The sequence below is a fragment of the Oncorhynchus gorbuscha genome, linkage group LG06 (genome assembly GCF_021184085.1).
Source record: "Oncorhynchus gorbuscha isolate QuinsamMale2020 ecotype Even-year linkage group LG06, OgorEven_v1.0, whole genome shotgun sequence".
NCBI lineage: Eukaryota > Metazoa > Chordata > Actinopteri > Salmoniformes > Salmonidae > Oncorhynchus > Oncorhynchus gorbuscha.
The window spans coordinates 102971068-102995472 of record NC_060178.1 but is presented as its reverse complement, the minus strand read 5'-3'; the positions used below and the strand labels follow the sequence as shown (position 1 = coordinate 102995472).

General features: G+C 43.0%; 1 protein-coding gene and 1 pseudogene across 1 annotated transcript; both read right to left on the bottom strand.

Moving 5' to 3' along the window:
- Nucleotides 1-24405, bottom strand: part of LOC124038787 — a 479656-nt pseudogene that overhangs the window by 415206 nt on the left and 40045 nt on the right.
- On the bottom strand, nucleotides 1753-23411 carry LOC124038639 (COP9 signalosome complex subunit 1-like). Its single transcript, XM_046354723.1, has 14 exons — nucleotides 23263-23411; nucleotides 20517-20609; nucleotides 20149-20330; nucleotides 19880-20047; nucleotides 19264-19399; nucleotides 18836-18913; nucleotides 18648-18708; nucleotides 15547-15632; nucleotides 15101-15195; nucleotides 14891-14996; nucleotides 14575-14655; nucleotides 12887-13024; nucleotides 6251-6385; nucleotides 1753-2951 (listed from the first exon to the last, which is right to left on the bottom strand). Exons 1-14 carry the CDS (start codon nucleotides 23293-23295, stop codon nucleotides 2877-2879), a joined length of 1467 nt encoding a protein of 488 aa, XP_046210679.1. The 5' UTR covers nucleotides 23296-23411; the 3' UTR covers nucleotides 1753-2876.

Sequence of the window (24405 nt, the reverse complement as noted above, 5' to 3'; positions counted from 1 at the left end):
AAAACATAATGTTAACTTTCACTGCTATACGGATGAAACACAGCTGTACATTTCAATGAAACATGGTGAAGCCCCAAAATTGCCCTTGCTAGAAGCATGTGTTTCAGACATAAAGGAAGTGGATGGCTGCAAACTTTCTACTTTTAAACTCGGACAAAACAGAGATGCTTGTTCTAGGTCCCAAGAAACAAAGAGATCTTCTGTTGAATCTGACAATTAATCTTAATGGTTGTACAGTCGTCTCAAATAAAACTGTGAAGGACGTCGTCGCCGTTACTCTGGACCCTGATCTCTCTTTTGAAGAACATATCAAGATCATTTCAAGGACAGCTTTTTTCCATCGACGTAACATTGCAAAAATCAGAAACTTTCTGTCCAAAAATGATGCAGAAAAATTAATCCATGCTTTTGTCACTTCTAGGTTAGACTACTGCATTGCTCTACTTTCCAGCTACCCGGATAAAGCACTAAATAAACTTCAGTTTACGGCTGCTAGAATCCTGACTAGAACCCAAACAATTGATCATATTACTCCAGTGCTAGCCTCTCTACACTGGCTTCCTGTCAAAGCAAGGGCTGATTTCAAGTTTTTACTGCTAACCTTACAAAGCATTACATGGGCTTGCTCCTCCATATCTCTCTGATTTGGTCCTGCCGTACATACCTACACGTACGCTACGGTCACAAGACACAGGCCTCCTAATTGTCCCTAGAATTTCTAAGCAAACAGCTGGAGGCAGGGCTTTCTCCTATAGAGCTCCATTTTTATGGAACGGTCTGCCTACCCATGTCAAAGACGCAAACGCGGTCTCCACCTTTAAGTCTTTACTGAAGACTCATCTCTTCAGTGGGTCATATGATTGAGTGTAGTCTGGCCCAGGAGTGGGAAGGTGAACGGAAAGGCTCTGGAGCAACGAACCGCCCTTGCTGTCTCTACCTGGCCGGTTCCCCTTTCCGCCGGTTCCTCTCTAGGTTTCTTCCTAGGTTTTGGCCTTTCCAGGGAGTTTTTCCTAGCCACCGTGCTTCTACACCTGCATTGCTTGCTGTTTGGGGTTTTAGGCTGGGTTTCTGTACAGCACTTTGAGATATCAGCTGATGTACGAAGGGCTATATAAATACATTTGATTTGAAATGTACCTATGATTTAAAAAATACAGACCTCTACATGCTTTGTAAGTATCAAATACTTGTTCTCCCCACTGTAAGTTCAACCTTTTGGCAGGTATTTGGTGCCATACCTCGGCCCTCGATTTAGCTCCATTTTTGGCATGTTATAAAAAAGTATGAAACTATCTTGATTAAAAATATATATAGACATTGATTTTAGCTTTGGCAAATTGGCTTAGTCTCATAGTGAGGAGCCTATAAAAACGTGGTTAGGTCATAAACATGTTTTTTGGAATTCTGAAATGTATTGGAATAAATGACTAAACTATAAAACTAGCTAGCCAGCTACGGGTAACTGTAGCTAGCTACCTGACAGGATTGCTAGCTAGCTACATTAACTTGTTTTTTAAGCTCAACTTCAAAGATTTCCACCAAGGACGTTTCCTCTGTCATCGTCACTCTCCTTTGCTTGGGTAAGGGACATTTGAGATACATTCAAAACATCATTCAAGGGCTGAGGGTTTAGTGCAGATGGCTGTCTACTTTGAGTTTGAAACGCTGCCTTAAAATAGCAGGCCCGGCCTGAAAAATCTACTTTTTCATATGCATTTTTTTAAAACGAATTAACAAAGAGGCTACTCGAAATGAACTTTGATCACTTTTATTAGAATTTTTACATTGCAGAAAGTCTAAATTATTTTTCAAACCAAGAGGTACCAGATCCAGCCAAATATGTCCCAGAACAAAACAGTGCGGGATCCGGCTCAAATTAAGCACCGGCAACTGATAGATGCACGCTCACTACATGTTCATGCTTTTTAAATGTATGCAAATTGTAAAGTCTTTTGACTGTAATGTCTTTTTCTTTACATGTCAGACCCCAGTAAGACGTCACTATGGGGATCCGAATGAAACGAATCAAATCATAACATTGAAAGTCATTGCAATCTTCCTCAAAAATAATGTTTTATTAGTATCAGCATTCTGTGATTTAGTGGTCATAAATAAACAATGTTAAGGGGTCTGTGTGTGTGTGTGTGTGTGTGTGTGTGTGTGTGTGTGTGTGTGTGTGTGTGTGTGTGTGTGTGTGTGTGTGTGTGTGTGTGTGTGTGTGTGAGAAATTGGCTTATTGTGCAACTTGTAAAAAACATATTGAGAGAAGACGACAAAATGTCCTGACCAAGCTTCTGATTATCATACATATTTATTTTAAAATCAGATCTTGTGGACAGTGGTTCTTAGGTATGTGTGTGTTCTGTTTAATCTTCAGTGGGTGAATTCAAAGCCTGTCATCATCAGAAAGAAAAATGAAAGCGAGGGAAGAAAGGTGCGTCTCATACAAAGGACAAAAAGAGGACACTACTAAGAGAGCGCCACACACACACAGACACACGCAGCCATCCCGCTATAACATTAACACACAGATTGCTCATCAAGTCTTCAGTCTACACAGACGATCATTTCTCACATGAACAAAGTCCTAGGCTGCATCCAAAATGGCACTCTTATTCACTATATAGTGCACTACGGTTGACCAGAGCTCTATGGGCCAAACATGGTGCACTATATATTGAATAAAGGTGCCATTTGAGTTGCAAGCTATGAAAGTTGACGTTTCAGTTTGTTTATTTCTTTCAGCAGGCAGATGCAGCACTGAGTCGGAGGAGGAGCCTCAGAGATGGAGGGATGGGGTGGAGGGGTGCTAGGTCCCCCTGGCGGAACCCACTGACATGGTAACTTCCTGTAAGACAGAGGTCTCAGGGGAATGTTCACATGTTGGTGCTCATTCGTGATTGGCTGTTGGCAGAGTTAAGTTCGCCTTGGCTTCCCTCTCTGGGAGGAGACTGGAGGGAGATCGAGAGGGAGAGAAGGAGGGAAAAACAAGGTTGAGTGGTGGACATTCTGGTGGACGTTCTCTATAAGCAAAGTAGGGAAAAAGATATCTTAATTCTCATCCTGCATGCTGATGTGTTTACCAGTTCAGACGTAAGAACACACAGTTAACTGCCAAAATAATAGAAACACTTGAGGAAATGAGGGATACAAAGTATATTGAAAGCAGGTGCTTCCACACAGGTGTTGTTCCTGAGTTAAGTAATAAACATCTCATCATGCTAAGGGTCATGTATAAAAAGCTGGGCAGGCCATTATTTTGGCTACCATGGTTATTAGGCTTGGGTATTTGGAAATAGCCACGGGATGGTTTTTCAATACCGTCAAAACCGCTGAAACTATTTCTTTGATGTTTCCCCCCCAAAAATAATGATATTAATAGCTACTTTTTAAGTAAATACCTGCAGTCAACTTGGGCAATACGTCAGGAGATAAAGCAGATCCTGTTCTTCATTTCACCTGTCACATTATGAAGCTTTCCATAGTTCCCCAGAACAGTTGAGCCAGTCATGTGTTTGTAAATAGCACAACGGGAGAACGCAGGAGTAGATGAGTCCAGCTGTGTATTGACAGGGGTCGCGTTTTATATTGAAAGTCAGTGGGGGTTTTTTCATAATAGAGTTATGAGGGGCGTTTCCCTTCGCAGAAAATACATTAGTGCGAAACATTCGGCAGAAAATATACTGAACAAAAATAAACGCAACATGCAACAATTAAGATTTTACTGAGTTAAAGTTCATAAGGAAATCAGTCAATTGAAATCAGTAATTAGGCCCTAATCTATTGATTTCACATGACTGGGCAGGGGTGCAGCCATGGGTCGGCCTGGGAAGGCATAGACCCACCCACTGGGGAGCCAGGCCCACCCACTGGGGAGCCAGGCCCACCCACTGGGGAGCCAGGCCCAGCTAATCAGAATTAGTCTTTCCCCACAAAAAAGGGCTTTATTGCAGACAGATATACTCCTCAGCGAAATTTGAGACATCTGTTTGTGTGATATTGTGTAAAAAAAATGCACATTATAGATTGGCCTTTCATTGTTCCCAGAACAAGGTGCACCTGTGTAATGATCATGCTGTTTAATCAGCTACTTGATATGCCACAAATGTCAGGTGGTTGGATTATCTTGGCAAGGAGAAATGCTCACAAACAGTGATGCAAACACATTTCTGCACAAAAGTATAGAAAAATAATGTTTATGTACATCTGGAACATTTCTGGGATCTTTTATTTCAGGTCATAAAACATGGGACCAACACTTTACATGTGGCGCTTTTATTTTTGTTCAGTGTAGCTACCCAGATATATATATTTTTAAAGTTAACCAGCGCTTGCTATTTTCCGCTGTTGCTATGCCCAAGGCTATAAATCCCTACCGCCAGCGGGTGAGTGCAGTTTGCCGTTCAAGACGTGATTTGCATCTCTGGGTTGCCCCCATTCAGTGGACTGCTAAGCCCTCGGCAGGCTGCTTTTGCATCTCTGGGTTGCCCCCATTCAGTGGACTGCTAAGCCCTCGGCAGGCTGCTTTTGCATCTCTGGGTAGCCCCCATTCAGTGGACTGCTAAGCCCTCGGCAGGCTGCTTTTGCATCTCTGGGTAGCCCCCATTCAGTGGACTGCTAAACCCTCGGCAGGCTGCTTTTGCACCTCTGGGTAGCCCCCATGCAGTGGACTGCTAAGCCCTCGGCAGGCTGCTTTTGCATCTCTGGGTAGCCCCCATTCAGTGGACTGCTAAGCCCTCGGCAGGCTGCTTTTGCATCTCTGGGTAGCCCCCATTCAGTGGACTGCTAAGCCCTCGGCTGGCTGCTTTTGCATCTCTGGGTAGCCCCCATTCAGTGGACTGCTAAACCCTCGGCAGGCTGCTTTTGCACCTCTGGGTAGCCCCCATTCAGTGGACTGCTAAACCCTCGGCAGGCTGCTTTTGCACCTCTGGGTAAGCCCCCATTCAGTGGACTGCTAAGCCCTCGGCAGGCTGCTTTTGCATCTCTGGGTAGCCCCCATTCAGTGGACTGCTAAACCCTCGGCAGGCTGCTTTTGCATCTCTGGGTAGCCCCCATTCAGTGGACTGCTAAGCCCTCGGCAGGCTGCTTTTGCATCTCTGGGTAGCCCCCATTCAGTGGACTGCTAAGCCCTCGGCAGGCTGCTTTTGCATCTCTGGGTAGCCCCCATTCAGTGGACTGCTAAGCCCTCGGCAGGCTGCTTTTGCATCTCTGGCGTTTAGCCTCCACTCAGAGCTGTTTTTGTTGTTTCTAGAAACACCTTACATTTGTTGTGATTTTAATTTGATTAAACGTATTTGCCAATTTAAAAACAATACAGCCAAGTGGACTTATGCATTTACATAATTGAGGATGACACAAAGTGATACACCTAATAATTTACAATTTAAGTAGATAAATATTGATTATGCCCCAAAAATAGCCTACATTTTTGCCATTGATTTAATATAGTATATATCTGAGGCAATCCAAATCAAACTGTATTTGTCACATGCGCCGAATACAACAAGTGTAGATTTTACAGTGAAATGCTTACCTCCAAGCCCTTAACCAACAGCGCAGTTCAAGAGGAGTTAAGATAACATTTACCAAGTAGACTAAAATAAAAAGTAATAATTAAAAGTAACAAAAATAATAATAACGAAGCTATATACAGGCAGCACCGGTAAATGGTTCCTATGCAGTGAAAATGGCACTAAACCCTTGTTCATCCTGTACATCAGGTGGCAGCTGATAGAATGTCTGTTTGTGAATTCTCAGAGTGGAGAAGTGCAACAGAAACACAAAATTAGTTTGATGCCGAGCAAAAATTACAATAAGGATTTCAGATTAGTTTACAAATTAGCATATTAACATTCGTTAGCATATTTAGCTAGCAACCTCGATGGAAGGTGACTATAACTTGTGCACATTTTTGGAGCGACTGGGGGGGGGGGACAGACAGAGACTCCTCTGAATCTAAGGTATTTTATTTCAAAACCCCTGATGTGTGGAAATGAGCTGTGGTGGGTGGTTGAGAGGAGAGGGGAAGGACAGCCTGGAGAGAAGACGGGGTGGACCAGAGGGCAACGAGAGAGAAAATGAAAGGAAGACAAGCAGAGATGGGAAAGGGGAAAGAGACAGAAAGAAGAGAGATAGTACACTGAAAGGGAGGCTGTTTGAGTCTGTTGTGAGGGATGTCCATATCCCAGAGGGAGAAGAGCAAAGAGAAGGCTGCCATAAAACCTCTGGGAGAACCCGTGCACAGCGGTACCTTGACGTGTATCTGGTTGCGCAGCACGGCAGCTCGTAGGATCATGGCTTTGGCTCGCCTCTGGAACTCTTTGCCCATGTGGATCGACTTCTCAAACGTGTGGCTCCGCTGATCGACATCCCGCGCATACAGGATCTAAGATGAGGAAAGAGAGCACTTCATTGTCTGTCTATAGAGAAAAGTGCTTAGCATCTCAAAGAGAGAACGGTGGAGAGAGACATGCTGGGGATAAGAATGATGTGACAAACCATTTGGATCACTGTCAAATCAATATACCATGTTGCATTACAAGTCTTGCATTACAAGACAATGAAAGAGTGATCTGAGCTCTTTTTGTGTGCATGTGTGTGTGAGAGAGATGGGGGTTACCTTGCTATACGTGTGTGTGTGTGTGTGTTACCTTGCTGTGAGAGTCTATACGTGTGTGTGTTACCTTGCTGTGAGAGTCTATGCGTGTGTGCGTGTTACCTTGCTGTGAGAGTCTATACGTGTGTGTGTTACCTTGCTGTGAGAGTCTATACGTGTGTGTTACCTTGTGTGAGTCTATACGTGTGTGTGTGTGTGTTACCTTGTGTGACTATACGTGTGTGTGTGTTACCTTGCTGTGAGAGTCTATACGTGTGTGTGTGTTAGCTTGATGTGTGAGTCAAAACATGTGTGTGTTACCTTGCTGTAAGAGTCTATATGTGTGTGTGTGTTACCTTGCTGTGAGTCTATACATGTGTGTGTGCGTTACCTTGCTGTGAGAGTCTATACGTGTGTGTGCGTTACCTTGCTGTGAGAGTCTATACGTGTGTGTTACCTTGCTGTGAGAGTCTATACGTGTGTGTTACCTTGCTGTGAGAGTCTATACGTGTGTGTTACCTTGCTGTGAGAGTCTATACGTGTGTGTGTTACCTTGCTGTGAGAGTCTACGTGTGTGTGCGTGTGTGTGTGTGTGTGTGTGTGTGTGTGTGTGTGTGTGTGTGTTACCTTGCTGTGAGAGTCTATATGTGTGTGTGTGTGTGTGTGTGTGTGTGTGTGTGTGTGTGTGTGTGTGTGTGTGTGTGTGTGTGTGTGTGTGTGTGTGTGTGTGTGTGTGTGTGTTACCTTGCTGTGAGAGTCTATACGTGTGTGTGTTCCCTTGCTGTGAGAGTCTATACGTGTGTGCGTGTGTGTTACCTTGCTGTGAGAGTCTATACGTGTGTGTTACCTTGTTGTGAGAGTCTATACATGTGTGTGTGTTTATTACCTTGCTGTGAGAGTCTATACGTGTGTGTGTGTTACCTTGCTGTGAGTCTATGTGTGTGTGTGTGTTACCTTGCTGTGAGAGTCTATACGTGTGTGTGTTACCTTGTTGTGAGAGTCTATACGTGTGTGTGTGTGTTTATTACCTTGCTGTGAGTCTATACATGTGTGTGTTACCTTGCTGTGAGTCTATACGTGTGTGTGTTACCTTGCTGTGAGAGTCTATACGTGTGTGTGTGTTACCTTGCTGTGAGAGTCTATACGTGTGTGTGTGTTACCTTGCTGTGACAGTCTATACGTGTGTGTGTGTTACCTTGCTGTGAGAGTCTATACGTGTGTGTGTGTTACCTTGCTGTGAGAGTCTATGTGTGTGTTACCTTGCTGTGAGAGTCTATATGTGTGTGTGTGTTACCTTGCTGTGAGTCTATACATGTGTGTGTGTTACCTTGCTGTGAGTCTATACGTGTGTGTGTGTTACCTTGCTGTGAGAATCTATACGTGTGTGTGTGTGTGTGTTACCTTGTTGTGAGAGTCTATACGTGTGTGTGTGTTACCTTGCTGTGAGAGTCTATACGTGTGTGTGTGTTACCTTGCTGTGAGAGTCTATACGTGTGTGTTACCTTGCTGTGAGAGTCTATACGTGTGTGTTACCTTGCTGTGAGTCTATACGTGTGTGTGTGTGTTACCTTGCTTTGAGAGTCTATACGTGTGTGTGTTCCCTTGCTGTGAGTCTATACGTGTGTGCGTGTTACCTTGCTGTGAGAGTCTATACGTGTGTGTGTGTGTGTTACCTTGCTGTGAGAGTCTATACGTGTGTGTGTGTGTTCCCTTGCTGTGAGAGTCTATACGTGTGTGCGTTCCCTTGCTGTGAGTCTATACGTGTGTGCGTGTTACCTTGCTGTGAGAGTCTATACGTGTGTGTGTGTGTGTTACCTTGTTGTGAGAGTCTATACCTTGGTGTGTGTGTGTGTGTTACCTTGCTGTGAGTCTATACGTGTGTGTGTGTGTGTGTTACCTTGCTGTGAGAGTCTATACGTGTGTGTGTGTGTTACCTTGTTGTGAGAGTCTATACGTGTGTGTGTGTTACCTTGCTGTGAGAGTCTATACGTGTGTGTGTTACCTTGTTGTGAGAGTCTATACATGTGTGTGTGTTACCTTGCTGTGAGAGTCTATACATGTGTGTGTGTTACCTTGCTGTGAGTCTATACATGTGTGTGTGTTACCTTGCTGTGAGAATCTATACGTGTGTGTGTGTTACCTTGCTGTGAGAATCTATACGTGTGTGTGTGTTACCTTGCTGTGTGTGTGTGTGTTACCTTGCTGTGAGAGTCTATACGTGTGTGTGTTACCTTGCTGTGAGAGTCTATACGTGTGTGTGTGTTACCTTGCTGTGAGAGTCTATACGTGCGTGTTACCTTGCTGTGAGAGTCTATAGGTGTGTGTGTGTGTTACCTTGCTGTGAGAGTCTATACGTGTGTGTGTGTGTGTGTTACCTTGCTGTGAGAGTCTATACGTGTGTGTTCCCTTGCTGTGAGAGTCTATACGTGTGTGTGTTCCCTTGCTGTGAGAGTCTATACGTGTGTGCGTGTTACCTTGCTGTGAGAGTCTATACGTGTGTGTGTGTGTGTTACCTTGTTGTGAGAGTCTATACGTGTGTGTGTGTGTGTGTTACCTTGTTGTGAGAGTCTATACGTGTGTGTGTGTTACCTTGCTGTGAGTCTATACGTGTGTGTGTGTTACCTTGCTGTGAAACTATACGTGTGTGTTACCTTGCTGTGAGAGTCTATACGTGTGTGTGTGTGTGTGTGTGTGTGTGTGTTACCTTGCTGTGAGAGAGAGTCTGAGATACATGTGTGTGTGTGTTACCTTGCTGTGAGAGTCTATACGTGTGTGCGTGTTACCTTGCTGTGAGAGTCTATACTGTGAGAGTGTGTGTGTGTTACCTTGCTGTGAGAGTCTATACGTGTGTGTGTGTTACCTTGCTGTGAGAGTCTATACGTGTGTGTGTGTTACCTTGTGTACCTTGCTGTGAGAGTCTATACGTGTGTGTGTGTTACCTTGCTGTGAGAGTCTATACGTGTGTGTGTGTGTTACCTTGCTGTGAGAGTCTATACGTGTGTGTGCGTTACCTTGCTGTGTCTATGTGTGTGTGTTACCTTGCTGTGAGAGTCTATACATGTGTGTGTGTTACCTTGCTGTGAGAGTCTATACGTGTGTGTGTGTTACCTTGCTGTGAGAGTCTATACGTGTGTGTGTGTTACCTTGCTGTGAGAGTCTAGTCTATACGTGTGTGTGTGTGTGTGAGAGTCTTATGTGTGTGTGTGTTACCTTGCTGTGAGAGTCTATACGTGTGTGTGTGTGACCTTGCTGTGAGAGTCTATACACCTTGTGTGTGTGTGTTACCTTGCTGTGAGAGTCTATACGTGTGTGTGTGTTACCTTGCTGTGAGAGTCTATACGTGTGTTGTGACCTTGCTGTGAGAGTCTATACGTGTGTGTGTGTGTTACCTTGCTGTGAGAGTCTATACTTGCTGTGTGTGTGTGTGTGTTACCTTGCTGTGAGAGTCTATACGTGTGTGTGTGTTACCTTGCTGTGAGAGTCTATACGTGTGTGCGTGTTACCTTGCTGTTACCTTGCTGTGAGAGTCTATACGTGTGTGTGTGTTACCTTGTTGTGCTGTGTTACCTTGTTGTGAGAGTCTATACGTGTGTGTGTGTTACCTTGTGTGTGAGAGTCTATACGTGTGTGTTACCTTGCTGTGTGTGTGTGTTACCTTGCTGTGAGAGTCTATACGTGTGTGTGTGTGTGTTACCTTGCTGTGAGAGTCTATACGTGTGTGTGTGTGTGTGTGTTACCTTGTTGCGAGAGTCTATACGTGTGTGTGTGTTACCTTGCTGTGAGTCTATATGTGTGTGTTACCTTGCTGTGAGAGTCTATACGTGTGTGTGTGTGTGTGTGTGTTACCTTGCTGTGAGAGTCTATACGTGTGTGCATTACCTTGCTGTGAGAGTCTATACGTGTGTGTGTGTTACGTGCTGTGAGAGTCGTGTTACCTTGCTGTGAGAGTCTATACGTGTGTGCGTGTTACCTTGCTGTGAGAGTCTATACGTGTGTGTGTGTTACCTTGTGTGAGAGTTACCTTGCTGTGAGAGTCTATACGTGTGTGTGTGTTACCTTGTGTGTGAGAGTGTGTGTGTGTGTTACCTTGTTGTGAGAGTCTATACGTGTGTGTGTGTTACCTTGCTGTGAGAGTCTATACATGTGTGTGTGTTACCTTGCTGTGAGTCTATACGTGTGTGTTACCTTGCTGTGAGAGTCTATACTTGTGTGTGTGTGTGTGTGTTACCTTGCTGTGAGAGTCTATACGTGTGTGTTTGTTACCTTGTTGTGAGAGTCTATATGTGTGTGTGTGTTACCTTGTTGTGAGAGTCTATACGTGTGTGTGTGTGTTACCTTGCTGTGAGAGTCTATACGTGTGTGTGTGTTACCTTGCTGTGAGAGTCTATACGTGTGTGCGCGTTACCTTGCTGTGTGTGTTATCTTGCTGTGAGAGTCTATACGTGTGCGTGTGTTACCTTGCTGTGAGAGTCTATACGTGTGTGTGTGTTACCTTGCTGTGAGAGTCTATACGTGTGTGTGTGTTACCTTGCTGTGAGAGTCTACACGTGTGTGTGTGTTACCTTGTGTGTGTGTGTGTGTGTTACATTGTTGTGAGAGTCTATACGTGTGTGTGTGTGTTACCTTGCTGTGAGAGTCTATACGTGTGTGTGTGTGTTACCTTGCTGTGAGAGTCTATACGTGTGTGTGTGTGTTACCTTGTTGTGAGAGTCTATACGCGTGTGTGTGTGTTACCTTGTTGTGAGAGTCTATACGTGTGTGTGCTGTGTTACCTTGCTGTGAGAGTCTATACGTGTGTGCGTGTTACCTTGCTGTGAGAGTCTATACGTGTGTGCGTGTTACCTTGCTGTGAGAGTCTATACGTGTGTGCGTGTTACCTTGCTGTGAGAGTCTATACGTGTGTGTGTGTTACCTTGCTGTGAGTCTATACGTGTGTGTTACCTTGTTACCTTGCTGTGAGAGTCTATACTTGTGTGAGAGTGTGTGTGTGTGTTACCTTGCTGTGAGAGTCTATACGTGTGTGTTTGTTACCTTGTTGTGAGAGTCTATATGTGTGTGTGTGTTACCTTGTTGTGAGAGTCTATACGTGTGTGTGTGTGTTACCTTGCTGTGAGAGTCTATACTGTGAGAGTGTGTGTGTGTTACCTTGCTGTGAGAGTCTATACGTGTGTGAGAGTCTATACGTGTGTGCGTTACCTTGCTGTGTCTATACGTGTGTGTGTGTTATCTTGCTGTGAGAGAGTCTATACGTGTTACCTTGTGTGTTACCTTGCTGTGAGAGTCTATACGTGTGTGTGTGTTACCTTGCTGTGAGAGTCTATACGTGTGTGTGTGTTACCTTGCTGTGAGAGTCTACACGTGTGTGTGTGTGTGTGTTACATTGTTGTGAGAGTCTATACGTGTGTGTGTGTGTTACCTTGCTGTGAGAGTCTATACGTGTGTGTGTGTGTTACCTTGCTGTGAGAGTCTATACGTGTGTGTGTGTGTTACCTTGTTGTGAGAGTCTATACGCGTGTGTGTGTGTTACCTTGTTGTGAGAGTCTATACGTGTGTGCGTGTTACCTTGCTGTGAGAGTCTATACGTATGTGCGTGTTACCTTGCTGTGAGAGTCTATACGTGTGTGCGTGTTACCTTGCTGTGAGAGTCTATACGTGTGTGCGTGTTACCTTGCTGTGAGAGTCTATACGTGTGTGTGTGTTACCTTGCTGTGAGAGTCTATACGTGTGTGTGTGTTACCTTGCTGTGAGAGTCTATACGTGTGTGTGTGTTACCTTGCTGTGAGAGTCTATACGTGTGTGTGTGTGTTACCTTGCTGTGAGAGTCTATACGTGTGTGTGTGTGTGTTACCTTGCTGTGAGAGTCTATACGTGTGTGTGTGTGTGTGTGTGTGTGTGTGTGTGTGTGTGTGTGTGTGTGTGTGTGTGTGTGTGTGTGTGTGTGTGTGTGTGTGTGTGTGTGTGTGTGTGTTACCTTGCTGTGAGAGTCTATACGTGTGTGCGCGTTACCTTGCTGTGAGAGTCTATACGCGTGTGTGTGTGTTACCTTGCTGTGAGAGTCTATACATGTGTGTGTGTGTTACCTTGCTGTGAGAGTCTATACATGTGTGTGTGTGTGTTACCTTGCTGTGAGAGTCTATACATGTGTGTGTGTGTTACCTTGCTGTGAGAGTCTATGTGTGTGTGTGTGTGTGTGTTACCTTGCTGTGAGAGTCTATGTGTGTGTGTGTGTCTATACATGTGTGTGTGTGTGTTACCTTGCTGTGAGAGTCTATACATGTGTGTGTGTGTTACCTTGCTGTGAGAGTCTATACGTGCGTTGATCAGTCCCTCCAGTATGAGCTGGGTCAGTTCATCCTCCAGAGATAACACTGTGGTGTTGAAGGACTGGGACATCTTAGTCATGTCTGCAGACACGTACGGGCTGAAGTACTGACACACACACGCACACACATCCGCATGAAAAGTACAGAGATACTGTCGGCACACACACACACATGCCCTCACCCACACCACTATACCCACTACACCTAAACAAAACAACAGTATAGATTACAGCAGACCTTCCTGCAAACACACCCAATAATACTGGCCATGGGAGCAGGGGACAGGAACTGCTGAATGTTTTATGTTCATTTTTTGACTACATATTTATAACATTACACCAGTGTAACTCACACAATCATCCCACTGTGGTAAAACAGAAAAGGCAGACCAAGATGTTAAGTAGAACTAATTTAGTGCAAAGATTAAATAACCTTAGCAGAACCACCATTTTGGTGCCATCCACTACCTGCAGGTCCAGTTAACCCTGGTTGTCCATCCACTACCTGCAGGTCCAGTTAACCCTGGTTGTCCATCCACTACCTGCTGGTCCAGTTAACCCTGGTTGTCCATCCACTACCTGCTGTTCCAGTTAACCCTGATTGTCCATCCACTACCTGCTGGTCCAGTTAACCCTGGTTGTCCATCCACTACCTGCTGGTCCAGTTTACCCTGGTTGTCCATCCACTACCTGCAGGTCCAGTTAACCCTGGTTGTCCATCCACTACCTGCTGGTCCAGTTAACCCTGGTTGTCCATCCACTACCTGCTGGTCCAGTTAACCCTGGTTGTCCATCCACTACCTGCTGGTCCATCCACTACCTGCCAGTTAACCCTGGTTGTCCATCCACTACCTGCTGGTCCAGTTAACCCTGGTTGTCCATCCACTACCTGCTGGTCCAGTTAACCCTGGTTGTCCATCCACTACCCGCTGGTCCAGTTAACCCTGGTTGTCCATCCACTACCCGCTGGTCCAGTTAACCCTGGTTGTCCATCCACTACCCGCTGGTCCAGTTAACCCTGGTTGTCCATCCACTACCCGCTGGTCCAGTTTACCCTGGTTGTCCATCCACTACCCGCTGGTCCAGTTTACCCTGGTTGTCCATCCACTACCTGCTGGTCCAGTTTACCCTGGTTGTCCATCCACTACCTGCTGGTCCAGTTTACCCTGGTTGTCCATCCACTACCTGCTGGTCCAGTTTACCCTGGTTGTCCATCCACTACCTGCTGGTCCAGTTTACCCTGGTTGTCCATCCACTATCTGCTGGTCCAGTTAACCCTGTGGCAGCCAATTGACACCCTAGAGCTCTGGTCAAAAGTAGTGCACCATATAGGGAATAGGGTGCCGTTTGGGACTTATCCCCTGTAGATGTTTGCCGCTAGGGGTCAGAGTTATTCACAATCCTCAGCTAAATGTAGTTTTGATCGCTGCCTGAGCTATAAGTATGACAGAGAGAGAAGTTTTGTATCTGATTCTTTCCCTCCAGACGCATGATTGCCTATTAATTAAGTCGATGGGGGAACCCTTGATTGACAAATTCATTATTAGAACTCAAACGTAGTTGTGAGTGTTCAAGGAAGACAACAGAATACCCAATGCTGATGTTCAGTATTATATGGAGTACTGGAGAATTGTTTTTTCTGTCGCATCTGTCTCACCTGTATGAGAGCTCTGTTCCTGATCAGTGTGTAGAGCGTCTGTACGTGGGGGGCCAGGTACATGTCTAACAGCAGGTTATCCTGAGAGAAAAGAGGGTGGCAGTCTGAATTTAGGACAGCTTTCAAACACGTGTTATCAACATCATCATCAACATAATGAAAACGCATCATTGTTTTCAACGTATCAAATCATGTTACTTGCTTTAGTTACTTTGTTTCATTCCCGTTTCCAACTTCTACTCTGTTTTGTGGTATTCACACCAATGCATCATTAGTATTGATTACTGATCTTACATCTTTAAAACATCAATCTCACCTTGATCTCGTCCAGCATTTTGAGACAGGAAGCGTACTTTGACTCGTAGAACTTAAAGATGATGTCACGGACCTGAGGTTCCAACTCTAGGAATAATTTAAAGGAGCTGGGACAACAAAGACATGAATCAATGATGGTGGACTGTTGGACATCTCAATTACGATACAGGAACACACACAGTTTATACAGCAGAAACACAGGCGTACACACCTGCTTGAGATGACGTTTTTTTGCAGCTCCTGTCTGTCAAAGGTGGCGAGGGCACACATCCCTCCGTACACAGCTACATTACTGGAGGACAGGAGCTGGAGACGCACGCACACACGCAATCAATAGCGCCATAAAGTACAGGACATTGGTACATCAACAGAAACAATAATTAGCATTTGTCTACTAGCAATTTTTGATAAACACTAACACATTATGGAGAACTCTCCATTCATCAACAGCAACATTTTGTTTTTTTAAAGTATGTTCTTACTTTCTCTGGCCACAGGGGACTGCGAAAGTACAGAGTTCACTTTTAAAAAGGCAACTCAGGGAAGTCACAGACTTCACCTTTAAGATACTACACAGACAGAAAGACAGGCAGACAGGCAAGCCGACAGACAGGCAAGCTGACAGGCCTCAGTGAAGTCACAGACAGGCAGACTAACCTCAGCGAAGTCACAGTGGTCGAAGGAGGCCAGCAGGAAGCACTTGGCTGCTTGTTTGTACTTTCTGGAGGCCAGCTCTGCTAGGCCTGGGAGACAGAACCACAGACAGACGGGAGGAGGAACAACAACGAGAGGTCAAATTAAACGGGAGAAAACCCGGTAAAAGCACAATGGATTAGTCGGTTTAAAACTAATCCATTTTCATTTAAACAAAGTATTAGCATGAGCGTCTGCACCCTTTAAAGGTTGGCATCTGTTGTTAGCGTGTTTGTCGAAGGTTGGCATCTGTTAGTGTTTTTATACCTTCTAGAGAACGGGTGAAAACACTTACAGTTGAAGTTGGAAGTTAACATACACCTTAGCCAAATACATTTAAAAACTCTGTTTTTTTTAAACAATTCCTGACATTTAATCCTATTAAAAATTCCCTGTCTTAGGTCAGTTAGGATCACTACCTTATTTTAAGAATGTGAAATGTAGGAATAATAATTATTTCAGCTTTTATGTCTCATCACATTCCCAGTGGGTCAGAAGTTTACATACACTCAGTTAGTATTTGGTAGCATTGCCTTTAAATAGTTTAATTTAGGTCAAACGTTTCAGGTAGCCTTCCACAAGCTTCCCACAATAAGTTGGGTGAATTTTGGCCCATTCCTCCTGACAGAGCTGGTGTAACTGAGTCAGTTTGTAGGCCTCCTTGCTCACACATGCTTTTTCAGATCTGCTCACATATTTTCTATAGGATTGAGGTCAGGCCTTTGTGATGGCCACTCCAATACCTTGACTTTGTTGTCAACCTCTTGAGTGTAGGGGGCAGTATTTTGATGTTTGGATGAAAAACTAACACTTTAAAAAGTGTGAAAAGAAGTCTGTTTGCATGGGCGGGAGTTTCGGCTTGCCTGGTGACACCACCAGGCGGTAAATTGATTAATAAATAGAATTTGTAATGTGTTATTATTCAAATGACAATAAAGGTACTCAATTTGTCATTATGTTCTTCATTCTCTCTGGTAAATTTTACATAGACAAAAACAAACATTTGAAATCTGTCCCGAAATGCAATATATTTTTACTTGAAATCAAATATTTAGTAAAATCTCTAGAATTAGTCAATAACAGCAAAACATCTACGTATTCTTACAACTCTATCATAGGTGTATACCACTGTAATCCCTGACTTGATTATATTTATTTTATTTGAGGTACTTTAACTTTTGAAACGCGTAGTGATTTTTATTTATTAGCTTTATTTTAATGTTATTGTATGTTTAAGAAAAATATATACTTGTAGTGATGTCCTATTTTTATTTGCTATTACTGTCATTTGAAATGTATTAACAAATAAATACAAATAAACAAAGAGTTCAAAGAAATAAATATATAAAGAGCTCTCTCCCAATAACACCCAGTATAAGTTCCCTTCCCTACCTCAGACCACTCCCAGACTGTCCTAGCAAAATTCTTGCCTGAGAAATATTTTTTGTTTGTTGCTACAAGTGATTTTTGTCCATTTTAAATGGAAAACTATTACAGTAAGGCATTTAATTGTTATCTATAAATGATTTGATATACAAATGGTTGCATTGGGCTTTTAAGGAATATCATTTTAATGTTGACATAATAGCTTAGGATCGGACTTGGTCAGTGGTGGAAAAAGTACCCAATTGTCATACTTGAGTAAAAGCAAAGACACCTGAATAGAAAATTACTCAAGTAAATGTCACCCAGTAAAATACTAATTGAGTAAAAGTATAAAGTATTTGGTTTTAAATATACTTAAGTATCAAAAGTAAATGTAATTGCTAAAATATACTTAAGTATTAAAGTAAAGTATGAATAATTTCAAATTCCTTATATTAAGAACAGTGAGACATAATTTACAAATGAAACATTTGTATTTAGTGAGTCCACCAGATCAGAGGCAGTAGGGATGGGCAGGGATGTTCTCTTGATAAGTATGTGAATTGGACACTTTTCTATCCTGCTAAGCATAAAAAAATGTAATGAGTATTTTGGGGTGTCAGGGAAAATGTATGGAGAAAAAAGTACATTATTTTACTTAAGAATGTAGTAAAGTAAGAGTAAAAGTTGTCAGAAATGTAAATAGTGAAGTACAGATACCCAAATCTTTTTGATATTTTTGCCACCAGGAATTCTGGGCAGGTAAGCTGGCGGTAGTGTGAAAGTGCTGGGTTTTGATGAATAAACAAGTTGTAGGTGTGTCGAGGTTTGGCCCCTCAGTGGCCAATCAGAAAGTGCTCCATGGCTAAATATGTGGTTGCTTCAAGTTGTGCATTTACAGTCTTTTATGTATTGCGTTGTTATCAACTCCAACTCAAATGTTAGTCCATTAAATAGCCTGCCCCATATTTGCTAAATATTTTTAACATGTTTGCAGTCCACATTGTTCTAATTGCATTCACACTGATATAAGGGCTAGGCCTGTTGTAAATTGTAGTCTGGACATGGCAAACATAGTCAATAAGTAAGATTAAATTCACTAGGCTATTGATTAGGCCTAAAAAAAGACAGTGTACAATTATAATCAAATTCTAATAAATATTTAACTTGTTTTAAGATGGTAATGCCTGAAACTGTATTTTGACACCATAAAGGCAGACTATGAAGGGTTTTATGCACAGCCAAACTTTTCACAGGAGCTGGATAAAGAGCCAATATACAGAGAGCGGGGGAATATCCACTCACCATTATACTGCTATAAATGTCATGTTTTATAAACATCATGGAACCATCTTGGCGATCACATTTGCACTTCTTCAGAAATAGCATTGCATTTGAGCCATGTATGTTCTCACCCATGGATGGTAAATCTTTCAAATAAGTTAATTAATCAAATTAAACAAAAACAAACCGTCTTTTAAATTAACAATATTTCTAAATAGGATCGTGTCAGAAGCATGATGTCATAAATCACATATCCTGTGCCATGAGCATAAGGCACTGTGTGCACACATAGGCCTAAGAGCTTTGGCAGGAGGAATGGATGTTTGTCCTATCCACTGAATATAGCTTATTCAATAGTATACACTAACCCTCCTTGCTCTGTACATCTCTTTGTAGCACAACAAAGAGTGAATTACCTGCAGCACATTTTAATTTGGTTAGGACTGACTGACTCTGGCAATCTCTCTCCCCTCGTTGCTGAAACAAAAAGAACAAAGATATTCCCTCAGTAAAGAAGAAGACATCCCTTCAGTAAAGAAGAACACTTCTGGGTTTGTCTTTTAGAAGACTTAAGCTTTTTCTCTCAGAGGAACCAATAACTTACCTCTGCTATCTCTGGAGTGGATTCAGCTTTGCTCACATAACTAAGGACGTGGGACCAGTTCTGGAGGTAGACACTAACCTGATAGATGAAAACACACATTTCAGTAAGAAAGCCTACAGGACACAAATTTCAAGACTGCCCTCTAGTGTTTGTCAGTGGAGTTAATCAGATCACAGAGAAAGCAAGAGTTCAAGCGAGTGAGGGAGAGAGAATGAGAGAGAGAGGAATATAAAATCTTATTGGTCACATACAGTTGTTAGCAGATGTTATTGCAGCGAAATGTGTAGCGAAATGCTTGTAAAAGAAATTGCCTTGGGGCTAGAAGCTCGGCTGCCGTCTCTATTGGCGCCCTTAAAAAAATATCCCCTGCTCTCTGGACAAAAAATAATACATCAGAACATTGAACACTAACTATAATGGTGACATACCTTAATAACATTAAGACACATGTTTATGACATGCTTGGCGCTAGTGCAGTAGTCTCGGGCTCTGGAGTAGCACTTGAGGGCATTGCTGAGGTCACCGCAGTCCAAGTAGTGGTCCCCAAGATCATCATGACCCCGCCTGAAGTGAAAATAAATAGCATGGAGAGGGTTCGGGTCAATACCAGAGGGGTGGAAGGTAGCCTAGCCGTTAAGGGCGTTGGGCCAGTAACCAACTAGGTGGAAAATCTGTCGATGTGCACTTGAACGTAGCACTTAACCCTAATTGCTCCTGTAAATCACTCTGGATTAGAGCATATGCAAAATGACTGAAATGTCAAATATAGGCAGGAAAGGAAAATGTCTGTTTCTCCCCCTTTGGCCTGAACAAAACACTATGCAGAATGACTGATCTACAAATGAACTCTACAACTTTTCATTGCAAATTACCTTACATTAAAAACTAGTACTACTTGTCAACTACTCAGTGATTACTTCTAAGTGATCAATATTTAGAAATCAATCCAGCACCTTACTCAGGCCGATCCTCTTGGAGGTGAGGATTATTCAAATCGGATTTATTATCTACTTGGTGCTAACAATCGTAGCTTCTCCAATCCACCTGATGCTCTCTTTGATGGAGTTGCCTTTGTAGTTCTTCAGGTCAGTGTCCAGTTTCTCCAGTTTGAGCAGGGCTTTTTTCCTGGTCGACTCGGCCCACGCTGTGTCTAGAGGAGGGGGATCGACTGCCCCGCCCTCCACAACGGCATCTGTAGCCACCTGGACCTCTCTGAACACACATACCTCAAATGAATCAAACACTCAACGAAAACAACTGAAGACACTTTCCAACAACAGGCTAAGCTAGGCCCGAGCTACATCTACACGTACCTGGTGGCCTCTGTGAGTTTGCGGTGGATCTCCTCGTACACGTCAACGTTGAAGGTCCTGTGGATGAAGGACAGGGCCATCTTCAAGGCTTCTGCCCGGAGCTGGGGACAGTGCTCTGCTATGAACTGCAGCCTCTCAATGCGCATCAGACCACTGTAGCTGGACGCATACTGCTCCAGGTCCTAGAGAGAGAAAGACAGAGACACACACACACCTCAGTGAGTGAGATTTTTCACTTAATATTACACATACCGATTCTATAGATTCATTTGATCTCAGTAGAAACGTGTAATTTGTGTTGTATTGGAGTCCAGTCCACAGGAAACAAGTGGGCTTTTACAATATTAGTAGGGGGAATAGATTCATACCAGTGTGGGGTTTTCCACCACATAGTTGACATCTGGTACATTGTGCTGGTCCTCTTGTGGGTCAGCATCTATCTGCATGGGCTCCACAACCCCCCTGAAGAAGAGAGGACATACACTGAACAGTGTGGAACAATCAACGAGGGGAATACTGACTGCAATAGGGCTGTCCCCGGCTAAACAAAATATTGGTTGACCTAGAGGGAGTCCGATAAGCAATTGATTTGATTGTGCCCATCTGGGCTCAGACTTGCTGCTCTGTTTTTTTTTTTAAAGAAAGCGAGTGACTGTGTAACTAGCACCTGTTGTCACTCTTTCCTCCCTGCTGCAGTCACCATCAGTGTTTATCGTGCTGTCCGTGTTGCTGAAGCCGCAACATAATTACAGCCATTTGACTGAAAAGTTCTGTTACTGAAATCCCATTTGTTTAGGAAAAACATTCCCTATTCCTTCAACTTTTGCTCTCATTACGTGACACATGTAAGCATTGCATGGATGTGACCAATAGGGCCTGACCTAAAGCCCATCAGAATCACATCAATACATTGGTTATAACAAACTCGGAACAGCAAAATGGATGCAGAGGACGTGATAAACTTGAAACAGGGGTGTGTTTACTGGTTGCTAATGAGGTAAATGGAGAAGTCAGATGTGTGGAATAAATTTTACTAGTTGTGGAAAATACTGGAGATCAAAATTCAAGGTAAGGAGCAGGCACATATTATGTGTTCCAATGTGGTGCTCCAAACAGGTGCAGGTAGATTACAATATCATTTTTCTGACCGTTTGGAACAATGTAAACAAAACAAATTATAAGCATACCAGAGAGTATGTTGTAACATTTATTTTGTAAAGCCTTTATTACAGCAAAGACTAAAAAACAGTCGCATTCATTCATGAATGCAATTTCCAAAATGGAACAGTTTATTGTTTAAGCTAATTATTCAAGACCACTACTAAAGGACACCAATAAGAAGAAGAGACTTGTTTGTGGCAAGAAACGCAAGCAATGGACATTAGACAGGTGGAAATCTGTACTTTTGTCTGATTAGTCCAAATTTGAGATTTTTGGTTCCAACCACCATGTCTTTGTGAGACGCAGAATAGGTGAACGGATGATCGCCGCATGTGTAATTCCCACCGTGAAGCACGGAGGAGGAAGTGTGATGGTGCTTTGCTGGTGACATCGTCTGTGATTTATTTAAAATTCAAGGCATATTTAACCAGCATGGCTACCACAGCATTTTGCAGCAATACACCATCCCATCTGGTTTGCGCTTAGTGGGACTATCATTTGTTTTTCAACAAGACTGACTCAAAACACACCTCCAGGCTGATCAAGGAGCGTGATGGATTGCTGTATCAGATGACCTGGCCTCCACAATCACCCAATTGAGATGGTTTGGGATGAGTTTATTTTTTATATTTTTTATTTACCTTTATTTAACCAGGCAAGTCAGTTAAGAACAAATTCTTATTTTCAATAACGGCCTAGGAACAGTGGGTTAACTGCCTGTTCAGGGGCAGAACAACAGATTTGTACCTTGTTGGCTCGGGGGTTTGAACTTGCAACCTTCCGGTTACTAGTCCAACGCTCTAACAACTAGGCTACCCTGGACTGCAGAGTGAAGGAAGAGCAGCCACTCCTTCAAGACTGTTGGAAAAGCATTCCAGGTGAAGCTGGTTGAGAGAATCCCAAGAGTGGGCAAAGCTGTCAAAGGCAAAGGGTGGCTACTTTGAAGAATGTCAAATATAAAATATATTTGGATTTGTTTAACTTTTTTGTTTACTACATGATTCCATGTGTGTTATTTCATAGTTTTGATGTCTTCACTATTATTCTACAATAATAGTACAAATAAAGAAAAACCCTGGAAAGAGTGTGTCCAAACTTTTGACTGGTACCATATATATATACACACACACGCGTTTTTCTTTATTTGTACTATACACGTGTGTGTGTGTGTGTGTGTGTGTGTGTGTGTGTGTGTGTGTGTGTGTGTGTGTGTGTGTGTGTGTGTGTGTGTGTGTGTGTGTGTGTGTGTGTGTGTGTGTGTGTGTGTGTGTGTGTGTGTGTGTGTGTGTGTGTGTGTGTGTGTGTGTGTGTGTGTGTGTGTGTGTGTGTGTGTGTGTGTGTGTGTTTTGCTGCTGCTCGACCAACAGTCAAGTTGACTAAAAGACATCACGGTCGACCAACAGCCTATTGACCAAACAATCGACCAGTCAACTAAATGGGGTCAGCCCTAGTCTGCAACCAGGTTAACAAGGTAATCAATAGTCATACACTAACGTTACACTCCCACAGTGGCCAGATCGCGCATATCCTACTGGATATTTACATTTAAAAAAGGGCTTGCTAAACTACTAGCTGACTTAGCTAGCTAGTTAAATACCCCATGACTGTCAAAAGTGTCTGAACTGAAGCCATAAATTACCAGCGAACAGCTTCCTGAAATGCATAGGCACCTTTCTCAAAAACGAGTAGATCATTCTAACACTTAGTTGGCATGGAATAACAATGAATGGAAATATAACGCTATATATTTAGCTATATGAACTTGCGAAAGTTAGCCTAGCTTGCCAGTACGGCTAGCGGCCCTAACTAGCTACTCAATTGATCATTGCAAGGAAGCTCTCGTGCTTATCGAATTTTCCTCGCTCCAAAGTAAACACGGGCACAGCCTTCTCCACGTGCATCCCCGCCACACCGTTGCTGGGTAAAAACGCATTAAAATCGATTATTAATTACCTGAAAGTTGAATACTTGCACAGGCAAAGGCATCTTTTCCCGTTGCTGTCGTTCTGCATCAACAGCGGCTATCACATCCGGCGCATGGGTTCACAGCAGGGATCGTTACGTAACGACGTCTGCTCCGCTCCAGATGTGTCGGATGCAGACGAAAAAAGATGAAACATGGTCGAAAACTGATAGGTAGCCTAGCTATAGCCTGGGGTGTAATCATTTGTCCAAACAGTTTGCTTCCGTTTAAGAAAAGTTTTGCAACATAATTGGCGTAATGAATACACCCCTAGGCTTCTATGCCACAGGGACAGATTCATTATGCGGAAATCGATCCGCCATTTCCTGGTTGCAAAAATCCTGATAGTTCGCTTCGCCTAATTTCAGTTTGTGACAAAACAAGCAATCTTTGGATAGGGAATCAGTGTACGATCTAAACCGCTGTGGAATGTATATTTCCATAACCAATAATATTGTATATCCATCTGTTTGAAGCTGGCGTGTAAAACCGAATGTAAAAGACGCAAAACGAAACTTCAGCATGGGAAGCATAGAAGTAGCACACATAGAACATAACTACCGCTTCGTATACTTGCTTTCAATATGAATGAAATATCTATAACTCATATTTCTATGTGAATGTGTTCGATTCTCCCAAAAAGTTACATATTGTAGCAAGGGCCAGGTCAGCATCACCAGCCAGAGGGCGCTCAGTTTCGGATGATTTTATTTTGGAGAGGAAGTTAATAGTAGGTGGTTTGAGAGGAATCGGAGAAACATAAGCCGTTTATAATCGCAATGGAAACACATGATGTTGTTTAATTCACTTGCATTTGACTTGCGGAGTGCACAGCTTGGCTACTTTGAATCGCGGTCGTATAAGCGAGCTGCTGAAAGCGATGGTTAAAGTTTGAGACCGATCGAATCAAAATCAAGACGATGAGACAAAAAAGAGACTATCGTTGAAGAGGATTAAAAGCGAAACCTTTATTTATCTCTTCTTTGGTCAGATTCTGCTTTAATTTTATTGGTGACCAGTTCCCTGGTGTTTTGTTTTTCAAAATGTCAGATGTAAATCCACAGCCTGGTTTATTTTCTTTCCATGTAAGTAAGTTATTATTCAATTATTTTCTTCATCACAGAATACGTGTT

Coding starts and splice junctions, on each gene's coding strand:
- LOC124038639 (XM_046354723.1), bottom strand. CDS start 23,295: ATGCCTTTGCCTGTGCAAGTATTCAACTTTCAG. Junction 15,196..15,546: donor ACCACTGTGACTTCGCTGAG/GTTAGTCTGCCT, acceptor GTGCGTCTCCAG/CTCCTGTCCTCCAGTAATGT. Junction 2,952..6,250: donor GCAACCAGATACACGTCAAG/GTACCGCTGTGC, acceptor ATCTCCCTCCAG/TCTCCTCCCAGAGAGGGAAG.